This window comes from Wolffia australiana, chromosome 11, assembly GCF_029677425.1.
Source record: "Wolffia australiana isolate 7733 chromosome 11, ASM2967742v1".
NCBI lineage: Eukaryota > Viridiplantae > Streptophyta > Magnoliopsida > Alismatales > Araceae > Wolffia > Wolffia australiana.
In genome coordinates, this window is record NC_135845.1 from 15828675 (window position 1) to 15844628 (window position 15954).

The 15954-nt window shown below is 35.2% G+C and overlaps 1 protein-coding gene across 3 annotated transcripts; it reads right to left on the bottom strand.

Moving 5' to 3' along the window:
• Positions 1–2848: 2848 nt before the first annotated feature.
• LOC144709748 (protein REVERSION-TO-ETHYLENE SENSITIVITY1-like) lies at positions 2849–5709 on the bottom strand. 3 transcript variants are annotated; one of them, XM_078583375.1, is made up of 3 exons: positions 5075–5595; positions 3723–4099; positions 2849–2986 (listed from the first exon to the last, which is right to left on the bottom strand). In XM_078583375.1, coding segments are annotated over exons 1-3 (636 nt in total). In that variant the 5' UTR covers positions 5333–5595; the 3' UTR covers positions 2849–2985. The 3 variants fall into 3 exon arrangements, with proteins under 3 accessions (XP_078439501.1, XP_078439500.1, XP_078439499.1); XM_078583374.1 differs by lacking the exon at positions 2849–2986 and adding an exon at positions 5602–5709 and having other exon boundaries at positions 3470–4099; positions 5075–5332; XM_078583373.1 differs by lacking the exon at positions 2849–2986 and adding an exon at positions 5602–5620 and having other exon boundaries at positions 3470–4099; positions 5075–5499.
• Between the last annotated feature and the right edge of the window lie 10245 nt (positions 5710–15954).

Genomic DNA, 15954 nt, shown 5'->3' on the forward strand with positions numbered 1-15954 from the left:
ACAGATACTTAAGTTTGAGGTCCTCAAACAAATACTCAAACCAAATACTCACACACAATTGATGTAATTTAGGGGACATATTTTACTGATGTAAATGAATTTACTGATATATTCCACCTGAAAATGACAAATTCATTTTCTTCTGCTCCCACATAAGTACATAATATTAGATGTGTATCACTGTAACGTGGGTGATGAGGCTCCAATATAACTCTAGGTAAATAAAGATGAAAATTGTGTATGAGTTAGAAGAAAGTGTTAAGGTATGTAAAGGATATCGGTAAATCAAAATTACCGAGATAGCTTTTCCCAAGAATAAAGGAATGATCAAAATACAACAGAATGGTGGAGAGAAAAGTGAGGATGGGGGATAATATAGGCCCATGTCCAGCTAAAAAAAATGGTAAAAAAATGATAAAATAGAGAATAACATAAATTGCTTCAAAAAAGAACCCCATAATCTCATTTTGTTTCCTTATTTCAGTTTTTTCTCTTTCTATTTTTCTCATTTTTTGTAAAGGGTTAAATTATAAGTAATGGAAAATTTTATTAATTAAAATGAGCAAGTGATGTTCAAATGGAAAGCTCTTGCATGGTTCATCCCATGCTGATAAAAATAGAAGAAATAGATTGAGAAGATGGGGACAAAAATGAAGAAAATAAGAAGGAAATGTGGGAGTAAAACATTTAATTAGTAATAGATGATGGGGTAGAGATGGGTTACTAATGGGATAAGCTATAGGTGGGTGAAATGGTACAAGGTAATCTACATAAAAGGATATGGATGGTGGATGTAAGAGATGAGCGAGAAGGAATATGGATGAAGATAGTGGTTTAAGCTTTATGATTCAAATGGAGGAAAGACCGAGGGATGAGATCAAGATGAGGTAAATGACGAATGATGATGATGACTTGGTAATGAGCATGAGACAAACAAAAGTAAGCAGGAAGATGTAAATGAAAATGAGGAGAGACGAGATTGATGGAGGTATCTGAACATGTGATATGAATAAGTGAAAGTGATAAGGATGAGAAGGTGATAAAATGGATGAATTTGGGATTTATAGTATAGATAATAATATGAGATGGGATATTGTGGAGAGGATGTCAGGTGTGTGATGATGATGGATGATGGATGATAGTAGATTGATTGGAAAAGATGAAATAGGTATCGATCTAACTAATGGATGTGATGAAGATAAATTAATTTAAGGCAAGAGACTAACATTAGATCCTTATGTTCCGCAGGGATCAGGGAAATTTCCTGATGCATATTACCTTCTACTTTTCTCAGTTGACCTTATCCAACCACTCAATACACCAAGAAAATCTAAATTGGCTTTCAAAAACCTCACTTCTTTCAATCTGCTTCTTTGGGGGGAAGTGAGCTCAAATGTGTTTTTTTCAAGGATCTAGGGTTCAATGTGTAGATCCAACTATACAAATAGACCCTAAGCCATTTAGAATTATCATTTGAAAGAGGATTTATACATACACAACAATGAGGGATATACTCTATATCTTTTAGAGAATGAGGTTTAGCTTGGCACCCCACGGCTGGAAACTTATCGATTGGGTTAAATCGATACTTGATTAATTAATCTATATGTTGATATAGTTAATTAATAAGGTTGGTCCATAAATGTTAGTGTACCTTTAAAATTATTAACTAGAACAATGTATGGGCCTAGGGGGTCGCACACATAGGACTAAAAGGACTTTGCAAGATATACTTTATTACTAGGGATTTCTTTAATGAAAAATTCTTATTATGCATAAATAAAGGAGGGTGCACCCATTTTAGGTGTTCATGCGAGCCATATCTGGGTGTCCCTGTTTCTTCTTTCTCTGGTTTCTCGACTCACTACACAGGCTCTCCTTGGTGGTGAGAAGATCCACAAGGTCTTAAAAAATTAGTGGTGAAGAAAGAGAGAAGACCCAACAACTTCTAATTGTGTGGATACTTCTAGAGGCTGCACAATTGAACATCTCAAAGAAACTCTCCTTGGAGCAATTCAAGGGTGAAAAACGTTACTCACCGGATACTTCATACGTGATGTGTTTTAGAGATCAATTCTGAATTGATCTTTAGCTTCTGCTACGTTGATATTCACTTAATGCACTAAAAACATAGCCCCATAACACAAGATTAAGTATGTTTCTTTCTCATGCCACAAGATCGTTGATTGCGATACCCCTTTAAGATATTATCCATGCAGATAAACATAAATATTTTGAGTGCTTGATGAATAAAATGAAAGATAAATTCACCCATTTATTAATCCATAGGATCTGGTGCTTTTTTTATACATGTATGGTGGATAACAGTCATAACCAGAAATCACTTGCAGAGGAGATCAGGATCTGATTTCAATCTTGTATTTCTTAACAAAATTTTTTGAATCTGATTTTATTTTATGTTAATGATTTGACAAGATAATTTGTGCCCTCCAAACTAATCCATAGATTAATCAAAGATAAATGGAAATAATTATAAAGAAAAAAGTGAGAATTAAGTCCATCAATAATCATAGACTAAATTTTTGGTATTGATAATACATAATTAAGTCAGGGAAAGAAGGATGCTTTACGGTTTGTGGAATATAAAAAAGTAACCCACATTTATTTTTTGAGATTTAACCATTTTAATACTCTTTTATTCGATCTTATTAAGTTATCATCTAATGCATCTGAAGGCTTATCGATTTCAATTATTTGGAAGATATGAATAATTTAGAGGAGATCTTAAGAGATACTTTGGAAATTATTGGAATGAATTGATATTTTAAATAATGAGCTTGAAAATATAAAAAAAGGGAACTGAAATATCAAAAAAGCTAAAGAAAGATTTTGAGAAGCAAGAGCTTGAATTAAATATATACTGTTATTCAAAAATGACAATACATTCCATTGTTATTCAAAAAATACGGAGTACATGTGCACATCTGGGCCGTCGGGTAGCTTCTCATCATTTCAAAGTCTATATCTGTGGTTCAAGAAATGGAATTGTTATTCTCAATTCAGACAAGACACTGATTTTTTTACAAATTGCTTGTCATTTTGTAGGATCTTCCATTCGTCAAAAAGGCCATTATCAGATATTTTAGGTATACAGTGAAAGAAAAATATTTAGCTACAAACTACAAGTTTAGGCATACACTGAATAAAATCTGGGGTTTGAGATAGAATGGAATTAGAGAAATTCAGAGGAATGATATTGCGTTGAGAGCTCAGGTGAACTGAATTTGTGATAAAAAAACATGATTTGATTGGAAGAGGATTCCTTCAGAATATAACCCTGAAAGAACACTCTTCAGTTTATTCCAAATTCGTCCCAGAGATAAAGCACTCATGAGAAGACTCAAAGGAAAAAGAGGAGAAAGTTCCGGGAGGGAGAGAGTAGGGGAGAAAGGGAGAAAGTACCATGTATAAAGGGGGAAGAGGAGAGAAATAGAGTGACAGAAAGATAAGGGGGGAAGAGGGATAGGGGGAAATAGATTCAAAAAAAATTCAGGGTGTATACACTGGTCTCTCAAACAAAGCTTCTTACAAGGGTTTGCTTGGGAAAACCCGTGCCTCTGTCTGTTAATCTCCATCTGAAACTTGTTAAATCATACATTCGAAACATCTTTCGGACCTTGGTCTCATCAAATTCAATCTTTCCATCTGTTTTTATTGCTTATTCTATCAGATTCTTGGCACAGTAGGAGATGATGACATACCAGGCAAGGAGCAGGGACGAGAAGAGAACCAATCCAATAACATACGACCAACCAGCGACGGCTGCACCACCGCAAAGCGTGGCAGCAAAAGGGAGGAGGGATCGGGCAATGGCCGAGGGTCCCACCCACCGTCCCCGCCACAGCACCAACGCTGCAACGTTGACCATGTTCCAATTGAGGGAGTTGCTGTAGCAGAGGCGATCAAGGCAGGTAGCAACAAAGGAGTAGCTACTGCAGGTGAAGATGTTGTAGAATTTGTTCTCAAATTGTCGTGATGTGGAGCGCAGAGCGTCATCCCAAGATATGGCCACGCCGTTTTCTGCGTGCTTGTAGGGCTGCTTGCAGGAATGGGTGGCCAAATTGTGGGGAAAACAGCACTGCACAAGAACAAGAGAAGAAAGAGGGGGAACTAAGTATGATGCATTGTTTATAATTTTCTCTTCCTTCTTCTTTCTGTACCTATAACTCATAATTTTGGGGAGATTTGGAGAGGGGATCATGCTGAATTACCTCTTTCTCTCTCTTCCTTATCTCTGAAACTCATACGGTAAGGAAACATGCAGGAGAGCTCACTGATGTTTAATGTATTTTTTTTCTCTCTTACCCTTTCTAAAATTCTTCCTCATGGGAATGTTTGACCAAGTTTTAGAGAGAGGAGAGCAACTGGGACAATCGATGAGAGAAATATCTCTCCCTTCCTCCATTTCTCTTAAAGCTAAAATGTTGAGGAATTGGTGAGGAGAACTAGCAGAACTCTTGGTTTATCAGACCTCCTTATCTATACTGACTTATTTTATCTCTGTATTTCTCTCAAAAATTCTTGTCTCTTGAGGAATATGAGGCAAATTAAATCCAATTCTTGCAAATATCTCTTTCTCGCCTATCTCAGAATTTGCCCCCCAATTTCCAAAACTCAATTGCCAAGGAATGGCACAATCGACTGAACTATCTCACCGTGTTCTAAACTTCATCCTTTTTCTACCTAGCAGACTGAAAGATACAGTATCTCTTCATTAACAATCAAATAGAAAAACAAACTCAATGCAAAACATGGGAATTTTTCTCCTTCTCGCACTATCTAATTACAAGGTCTTACGATTCAGGCAAAGTTCAATCTACCAAGTAAAACCAGACCCACCAAAGAAGCAGGCAAAAAAACTGTAGGTTTGGACTTCTAGAAAACATGATCGGCGAATTCAACTTCTTTCTCAAACAAGAACAATCCTGGGCCAGCTTTTGCGCATCCAACAAATTACTCTTCGTTGGAAGCCAACGATTAGCAGGAATTTCCGTTTTAATTTACAAAAATGATGCAAAAAGAAACAATCAAAAGAGGGAAGAACGTTGGGTACCTTCTCCCTGTCGAGCTGGAGATACCTGGCGACTGGGCCGTAGGGAAATCCGTCCTCGGCGACGAGATTGGAGCCAGAGAAGTCAAGAACAACTCCATCTTCCCGGCAAATACCGACATGGCCGATATACGGAACCAGCCAGGAGATAATCGGGAGAGGAGTCCAGACTATGCAGCATGGAAACTTGCCCTTCTTCCGATCGATTTCCTCTAGCGGCCATAGATTATGCCCGTCCTCTTCCGAGATTCCCACGATCATCTTCAGAAAACCCACCAAGGAAATTGATCAAACTGCGCGATTGAATGTCGACTATTTGCCCAATTGGCACAATCAAGGAAAGAAAGCGAAATTAGAGTCGAAATCTCCGGAATTGAAGAAAAAGGTTGAACTTGGTTTGATGGGTCCTCCGGATTGTATGTCGATTCCTTGCCAAATTGGCACAATCAAGGAAAGAAAACGAAATTATAGTCGAAATCTCAGGAATTGAAGAAGAGGAAAGGGTTGAACTTGGTTTGATGGGTTCTCACCGATCAAGAAAATCAAGGGAGTTGCACTGCTGATGTTTTTAGCTGACAATTGAGTGAAAACAAACTAATAGCATTTGCACTGCTGTCAATTTCACTCTTTTTATGGATACCAAGAGGGACTGGGAGAGGGGCCCAATACCAAAGCTGGGCCCTGTGAAAACATGTATACTCTACTGCTTGCCGACATCGGCGCGGATGACGAATCGGATATCGGACAGGCGGAAACTGATATCGGCCAGACGCTGACATCAGATATCCATTGCGTACATTGGTTATCTGTTGCTACAGTACTGATATCTGATATCACTTATCGATATCTGTCCCACTATCAGCATCCACTTGAGTCTTTAGGTTTAGATGTCAATATCAGATATCGAATGGGGATATCGGGTTTTCCCGTAACTCACGTGCAATTTTTATTATATGCATATACTATTACAATATTACGTTTTAGGTTAATAATTCATTTTATAAATAATTATTTAGCCACTCTCTCCCATTTGTTCTTGCTCTCTCACTCACTCCCCCATCAAACATCTGGCAGTTGATGTCATCAGTCGCATTTGGTCAATGTGTGTGTTCATTATGGAGAAATGAGAGAGAGAGATGTTTACAACTATGCATGTTTCTCTCCTCTCTCTCTCTCTGTTTAAAGTATTTGCAAACAATATGTTAGATGACTTCACATAGGAGTTTTTTTTTTCAAAACTTATCAATAGGGCACGAATTGCCTCAACTCTCTGTTATACCCTGATATCAGAATACAAAAATTTATATCTGCTATCCCTGATCTGATATCTTTTAGAGATACCAGTGATTCTCCACAGGATGGAGATTTTCATCCCCATCTCTGACACTTGCTACAGAGCTCAGATCTGTAATTTTATCCAATATCATCATATGAATGCATTTTTATATCTCATAAATTGAATATTAATGTATTCAAAATGAGATATCAGCACATATGTCGAAGCAAAAACACTTGTACACATATCAATCTAAATAAAAAGTCAAATAAAGTATTTGAATATTTGTATAGATGACTATGAAGTAAACCTGATGATCTCCTATTCTGGACTTCTATGAAGAATTGTATTTATGAATATATGATATATAGCTTAGGACATACGCCTGAGTCTATCACTATCTTTATTATGCTTAAGGGTAGTTTTTTGATTCAATGTATTGGAACAACTTCAATCTCAAGAGTAATTGTGTCTCTTAACTCCTGTTTCTTATTAGGGACTCAAGAACCATAACCCCTTGTTTACAGGCAAGAAGAGATATGTAATACTCTTTAGGCCAATCCTATTATATACAAATCCATAAAGGAACTCTTCTAGGAGATTTATAGGGAAGACTGTATATTTTCCAATAAGCAGAAAATAATAGAAAAATTTTGTTGATTTTAGAGGATCTAGTTTGCTAAATTTTGGTGCGGGGATAATGATGATATGATAGAAGTTGTGGAAAAATAATTTTGGGGAAAAAAGTTCTTGGAGGGTTTGACAGAGACTGTCCAGTCCCTGTCCAGCCTAGTTTTTACCATGGACCTAAACCTTATCTAAAGTTTGGTCCTGTTGCGGTATAGTTTTATCATGTCCTAGTCCAGCAATGTTGACTAGTGAATGTCAAAGTCAAAGAAGAAAAGTAAAAAAAAATGGCAATGGACTCAACATATAAGGAATAATGCATTCCAAACTAATCTATAAAGTCCATCTTGGAAAATAAAAAATCCTATTAGATGTTGCTGAAAATATTAATAAAAGAAGAAGAAGAGAAGAAGGAAGGAAAATGAAAAGAAGAATAAGAGAAGAAAAAAGGGCTAAAATAAGAAGAAAATACAAGGAGAATGATAAGAAAAATAAGAAGAAAGGAAGATGAAAAGAAGAGTAGGAGAAGAAGAAAATAATAATAAAAGAAGAATAAGAGAACATGAAATGGATGCGAGAAAAGAGGAAATCCAGAGGATGACCACCACAAGGGAAAGGGTAGTGGAAGTAGCGCGGTGAGGTGACGGTGATCGGAACGGCCAAGAGGGGGGAGCGACACTACAAAGTGGGAGGCGATTTAGAGCAACAAAGTGATAGAAATATATGTGGCCGGAATGCCAATCACACATTCCATATCTCGTTCCATGTTCTTTAATAGAACATATTCATTATAGTGCACGTGTTATAGTTACAATGAAGTCCATGAATACATGATCTGACTTAGTGAATTATGATGAGATCATAATATGGAGATCACTAGTCTTTAAGCATGTGTTCTAAATATTCCTATTCAAAGGAACGTGAGAAGGACATCGAAGTATTCAGATACAATAATACTATCTAGGCTCACTCACATGATGAGTATGGCTGATCCCGTAGCCATTAGTGTGGAGACACTAAAGAATGATAGTGGTCGTTCTTTGGTCAAAAGAGTTCACTAAATTGATACGTACGAATCCCTAAATGGTATTATACCGAACTGTCAATTAGGTTGATTCACGTCACGAATGTGTAAGTGGTTCTTAGACTTGAGACACCAAAGACATCTTATGGACAGATAGTTGTACTTTGACTAGGACCTACAAGTCCCTATTCATGGGATTCTAAATAGTCTTCATTCGGGTGCATCAAGAAGTTCACAAAGAAGATTGAGTGATCAAGATGGGGTCGTTCACCCTCGGTATAAGAGGTGACAGCTTAAGGAAGAGGATGCGATGAAGTCCTTGGCCAATGCATTAAAATATCAGAGAAGAGTTCTCCAATAATTTCCAAACGCATTAGTACTAACTCGGATGACCGATTAGGGTTTAACAGTTGACCATACCCTTAGTCGTCCTTGGAGCATCTAGTGGATGAGGGACTATACATACACGGTAACCAATGACAAACTGATTCCATGAGTGAGTCGATACACACTCCTTTGTATCTTGTAGAGCGGGAACTGAATTCAAAGATAGTTTTTACAAAAAATCAAGGCTCTCTTTGTAGAGCCAACAATATGGATGGAAAGATGCAGGAAAAAGGAAGATTCGCTCAAATTTCAGCCCCAAACTCCTTTTGGATCATCAGATATAGTGATTTGAATTTGGATCATTCTCAGCCCTTCGATTCTCTCTCTCCTCTAACTTTGGAAGTCTGGAAAAAGGCAAATAATCATTAAATAATTCCGCAATATAGATATTAATTCATAAAAATGTTACAAGTATATATTATGATTATTAAAAATGATATCTCTTCGAATATAATGCCAAAAAATTTTGAAAAAATCATATTCCAACTCAAAGAATTATGTTATTTCAGATTTTGATGTCATAAAAACCATTAAAAATACTTAAATTCATAAAATTCAAAATATCATTATAAAACAGATTTAATCATTTTATGTCTGATAACACTCATACATGATCTATTTAATGCAAATAAACAGGTAAATATGGTCATATTAACCTACTAAAATGTGTGTTATCAAGCAGCGGTGGGGGTGGGTGGTGATTGGGTGTGGTGAAGAGGGGGTAAGTGGGCCTGAAGTGGGCGGTGAACGGTAGTGGTGATGCAGCACTGCAGGGGACAGTGATCAAGAGTAGCATAAAGGGGGGATGGGGCACGGGCAGAGAATGCGAGCGGCGAGAGAGGAGTTATGCCTAGAAATCTCAAGTATTATAATGGTGTGTCTAAAAATCTCAAACGTGTTTCCCTCTAGGCCCATATATTAGTTTATTTGGTACCTTTAACATTCCAATAACATTTATTAGTCAACCTTATTAATTAACTATATCAACTTTTATATTTATCAATTAAAAATCAATTTAACCCAATTTTTAGGTCGACTTCACATCCCATCTGGTGCCAAGCTATACCTCATGCTCTAGAAGGTATAAATGAGCATATCAATTCTCTTATGGAACATTACCGTGTGTGTTTAATCCCTCAAATGTGTTGTGCTCTTAAGATGATTTATGGAATTGTCAATTTCCAAACCCAAACTTTTCATCCCAATTAATACTAATGCATTTGAAAATCATCAAAATCCTCTATGATACTCCATTTCCTTGGCCAAAGACTTCATCACATCTAGCAAATGCCCAACCGATATCCATCTAATATCCGGTGTCGGACAACCGATACCCGATATCCGCAAAAAAATGGGACGGGACTGTATATCGGATATCAGATATCAGTCGATATCCGTCTATAAGGGGTTAGACGGATATCGGTGGGGTGAAGACGAACAGGGTATCGGATACCAGATATCGGTTTTCCCGTATCCGGATGTCGGAGACAAATACCAGATGCCAGATATTAGTTTTCGATATCCGGATATCAGAACCAGTATCCTGATCAAATGGTTTTATTTTATTTGAATCTCAGTTAATATATAGAGTTTAAAATTTTATTTTCTTCGATATGGGATAACAGGATTCGAAGTTTAATGTAAACTCAGAATCCCATTATCCCACATGGAAAAATTTAGAAATCTTTATTTGTATATATTAAATGAATCTGACATTATATTAAACGGTAAAATTATATTATAACCCATATTCGCTTTATTTATTGGCCCTTACATTTAGTCATTATTTAATATATTATCACAGCGTGCAATAAATAGGAGCGAAAACTTCTATATTCTTCCATATGGGATAAAGGGATTCGGATTTAACACCAAACCCGAATCCGGTTATCCCATAAGGAAAAAAATAAAAATACGTAGCTGTACATATTAAATGTGATGACTTACCTCTTAAAAAGTTCTCTCCTAACTCTCTGGCCCATGATAAGTTGACCTATCGTTGAATAATTATCAATTAATAATATTTTTAAATATACTTTCGGTTTGGATATCGAAAACCGATATCCAATGTCGTCATCCTCCCCCCTGAGACGGAGACGGATGCTGACATCGAGACGGATATCAGTATCGGATATCAGCGCTGTAGTGCTGATATCCGAAACCGATATCCGATATCTGGATATCAGAATGAACGGATACCGGAAAATTGACTTTCCGGTATCCGATACGGTATCCATCTCAATACCGGCATCCCGTACCGGTATCGGGATGGGCAAAGGCTAATCACATCATTTTTCTTTAGTTTTGTTCTCTTATACCAAAAGAATTGATATACTTTTTATAAACCTCTTGATGTATTGTAAGATAGGAAGGGTTTGAATTCTATGAATAGGAAGTCATATGTTATAGTCAAAACACAAATGTCCATCCACAATATGTATATAGTGTCCTTACATTCAGGGATACACACAATTCAGTTTATCAATAGTTTCTATTAAATAGTATCCAATATCTTTCATTAATATCTCCACACTAATGAAGATGGGATCCACCAAATTCCTTAGATGAATGGGAGTAGATGGTTATGTTTTATATGGATATTTTTATATCCTTCTCAAGTATCGTCTGAATAGGAATATTCATGACATTTTTTAAACCCTAGTGATATTTGTATTACAATATCATCATAATTCAACTTTTTATATCATGTATTCATATACGTCATTATAAGAATCACATGTGAATTATATGAATATATATCATTTCAATGAATTTGAACGAGATGCAGAATGTGCATTGCCTTGTCAACTATATATATTTCCATCAAATATTAGATCAAGGGAATATGAAAGAATTAAACGACATGATTTGTGGAATTTGTTTGTAATCTGACAAAAATAAGAGTATGTTCCATTCATGAACGATGATTTGGATGTTTATAAGAAAAGGAGAAATCAGATTGTCTTTATTTCTTCAACTGAAATGTGGCATATTTAAAAGTCAAGAGGTCTTTCTCAAACAAATTCTGAGGGTAGGATCCTGTTTCTTCCCTCTGCCCAATCCTAGCCCCTTGTATAAAAATGAAACCGTTAGATATAAAAAACACATCATACATAACTGAAGATATCTTGATTGAAAAAATGGTACATATTTTCCATCATGTTGAGAAGCCTAAAAGTATGTGTCATAAAATTTATAAATTCCCTTTATCACAATATAGAAACAATAGGACCAGAAGGGATCAGTCCAAAGGGAGACAATTATCCACAAAATTCAGGCTTTATATCTTAATGAAAATTGTTGAATAAAATAAAACAGAGAAATGAGTAATCATATTTAACTTATTTTATGAATTTTAAAATATTATACAAACATTTTTTTGAAAATTTTAATTTTATTTCAGAAAAGCTCATAACTCAAATGATGTCCAAGTTTTAGCTGAAACCAAAAATTTATTTCAGAATAGAGCAGGATAATATTGAATTTTCAATGGAATCCATTTAAAATTTATATCAAAAGAATAGAAATTAAATTTCACATGAATATGAATGATTTTTGTGAAATTTTAGGGATAAATAGTATATATAGGGAATTGAATTTTAGAAGATTCAATTCCAAATCTTGGGAGAGAAATACAGAAATCATTCTATAGAGATAAATAAGAGAAAATTTTGGGGAAATTAAATTTTAAGGATAGTTGAAAGAGATATATGATTCTAATATGCTAACTTATATGATACACACCAGAAATCAGTTTCTGTGCTTTGTAATCTTTATTTTGAATGCATATAGTTGCTATTAATCCTCCAAAATCCTCCTAGGATATGTATATATCACCCATGCCTTGAAATTTTGGAAACAATCAAAAAGGAATTCAAGAAGAAACTTATAGTCTGAAGCAAAGATACAAGAAAACTTTTGGCTGAATTAGCTAACGGGTCCTTCTTGGCCAATCAGGTTGGGGTGAGCTTCCTCGGTCATTAATCTTCTCTTCTAATTTTTTTTTAATAATCCAACAATATGAACAGATATATGATCCAATAATATGCATGTTTGTACTCCAGATATCATGATTTGAATTTGGAGCAATGTGAGCCATTGGATGTGACTTATCTCTCATACGGGCAGATGCCGAAAGGACTCAAAATAAAAATCTGTTTTTTTTTTACCCATTTTTCTTGTTTTGTCTACTGGCGAACTGTGTGGTTCCTTGTGTCATAGTCACTAAAAATTTTCCATCATTTAAAGTTAAAGAAAAGTTAAGTGCCCTCGTGCGTCGATTTTAGTGTCAAACGGGTGCCCTTTTTGGGCACTTAGAGTTTTCCAGGTAAGTTGGGAGCTTAAAAAACTTCGAGTCATTCTAGTGACTCATGACACATTGATTGGCTGATGAGCAATAGGAGAAAAAAGTAGAGCGATGATTGCTTTTAAGGATTGTGTTGACTAAACCAAGGCCACATCATTGACCAAATTAAAAACAAACACAAATGATTGAACCATTATGGCATTGCAAATCATGATGCCTGACTAATTTATTTTCTAATGATTTGAAGAGTCAATCATTGACCCAAACTTTTGCCCAATAGTTTCTGGCAGGTGGCGAGAACAAATCAAAAGCCATAATATACATTAAATGCATTTAATAAATCAAAATAATATATTTTAAAACTTCTAGAAATATTAAATGACTTTAGTAACTCCAAAAAAAAAAATTTGAATTTTAAATTCATATTTTAATCAATCTTAAATAAAAAGAATCAATAAAAAATACTTCTAACGTATGGGAAAATCATAAAATCACACTATATGTTATTTTATCAATTTGAACGATGATAACATTATAATAATGACATTATAAGCATATTTTAATGAAATATGTGTGATATTTATATGTTTCCACATGTTTTCTTGAGTTCATAAAGATAAGATACCTGTACCCTCAAGAGAGTACAAGCATCACATGAATTTATCAAGAGTGGAGACAAAAGCTCTTCAAAACCCAAGAAATCTATCCTTTGAAGTTTGAAAAAACAGAAATTGGGTTTGAATTGATATTTATAATTCTAATTTATGCAACTAATCCATATTAGTTACGTCAGTACAATGATAATAGGTGGTCTATCATAGAGAGCAGGTATGTATTTAATAAGTGAAGTATAGGTGAAAATATGCTTTTAATGATTTTTAAGTTTTTTCTTATTTTTTGGATTTAATATAATTTTATAAATTTAAGCTCGAAAAATATGAGAGAAATATCAAGGAATTTTATTTTATTTCATATCAAAAAATTTGGGAAAATATTTCTGTTTTTTATTTTTAGGACTTTTTGGAATTTTTGAAGGGTTAAAAATCAGTAAGAGTAATTAGTGTATCTTCATCAAAACTTTGCATTGTCATATTGTGCATAGTGATTGCAGAGTAGGGCAGTGGAGTGGCAGGCCCTTAGGTCAGCGTGAACCAACACAGAAAGTGCACATGCAACTGCAACACACAGGCAATGACAGGGTGCAAATGAGACAATTTTGAACGAGTTGACTAGGTCCGGTTGCATGTAAAATAATGGTAACTGTAGATAAGACATGGGTGATAGTGTAATCTTTAGGTGGCTTTGATGGCCTTTCAGGTCACCATGTATTCATAGATTGAGATGAACAGGCTATGTGGAAGATATTTAGGCCGTATGCAACACATTAAATCACATGTAACTTCTGCTGATTGGGAATGCATAAAAAATTCCTCTCTCACTCCCTCCCTTTCTCTCTCTCTCTCTATCTCTCTCTCTCTCTCATGTTTTCTATTTCTCTCTCTCTTTGTTAAATATTCTCCCCCATCTATTCTTTCTCTCTTTCTATCCACTCTTTCATTCTCCCAACTGCCAACCATTCTTGACTATTCTACCACTTTCTTCCCTCACTAATTCTCTCTTCCTCTCTTCTCTATGATCCCCAAATTTGAATTTTTTTCAAAACCTTTGTCCCTTCACTTTATCCCACAATGTTATTCCACTTATACCATTAATCCCATGTTTCCTCTCTGCCATTTTCTCTGAAAATGCCCATGTTCATTTGAGTTTGTAACTGCATGTTTTTTTCCTTTAAAAGGGCTACAAGCCTGTCTATAAGAAGAATGTTTGCTTGAGTTTATTGCGAAGGTTTGTTTCTTTGAAGAATGGGCTCATCTCTCACTTCCTTGCATACCTTATCTTCTTCCATGATCTTATTAACATTTTTACCCTTGACATTATTGACTACACACCCATGTTTCACCCCATAATCTCCATCTCTCCTCTCATTTTTCTCCCTTCTTCATATGTTGGTTCCTTCTAACGACTTATCATATCTATATTGTGAGTTCACTTTCAGCACTTAATTTCCACCCTTCTCACAACACACATGAAAATATCTGTTTCTTTCACTACCACTTTATCTGTTTCACACACCTTCCCCTTTTCTATCTTATACCCTTCTGTGTAGCTGCAGATCAACGACAATCAAGACCATTCAACATCACAAAAATCAAGTTATTGGTCCCTTCTTCTAGGTACCTTGTGCCGTCTTAATTTTGAGATTAAGTGTTAGTTAACAGAAATTGTTGATTTTCTCTGAGTGGTTATGTGACCTTGTGAGTCCATATGTCATACTTTGATAGGGCATTTGAACCCTTTCACCTTCATTAAATTAGGGATATCCTAGTCATTCCCTCTTTTGTCTGTGTTAAGTCCCTAGCTCACAGATTCAGTCTTGTTCTGCAGGATTAATTGCATTCAGATCACCCTCACAAAATATTTTATTACTATTATTTGGTATTAATTAACATTTGCATGCAGTCTGTTTTCTTGTCCCACATTCTCTGCTATTTGTCATTTCTACTGTAGTTTTTTCCATTGAAAAGCTCTAGATCTTCGAAGTCTTCTATGACTAAAATATGAAAAAGGAGGATTTTTTTAACCAAGAAGAAAATTTGCACCAGCCTTGTTGTCGCTCCCAATTAAGGAAAAAATTTGCTTAATCTTAAACTCCTTGATCATAGTTCCAGAATATCCACACCAGACCATTTGAGAAAATTAATGGAGCTTAAGAAGAATATTGTTTCATAGTTCCATAATCTGAATGTAAGATACAAAGGGGAGAAGACATGTCTAAATATAAGAGACTTAATGGTTTAAGTGTGTGCATGTGATTACAGGATGTTAGACGGCTTATATGTCTTGAATTCAACCTTGACCCAAATTCTCATTTGCTCTCTAATAGAATAACATAGTAATTTTTTTGGCTTTAGTTGGACAAAATTTTCTTCATTTTGGCATGATATCTAAAGGGGTTAATTATGTCCTTTGAGGCTCTTATTATGACCATGGTCATGGCTTGGGCTCTCCCCTTCTCCAATTTGCATCAATAAATTTAAATTATGACTATAAATAATATTTACACAAAAGTATGACTATAAATAATTCATGATCTCAAGAGTTTGTCCATAAATTATGACTAACATATTTTTCATACACATGATAAAATTAAGTGTAAATGCACATAATTATTAGCAGTAATTTGACGTAATCAAATTTCACTA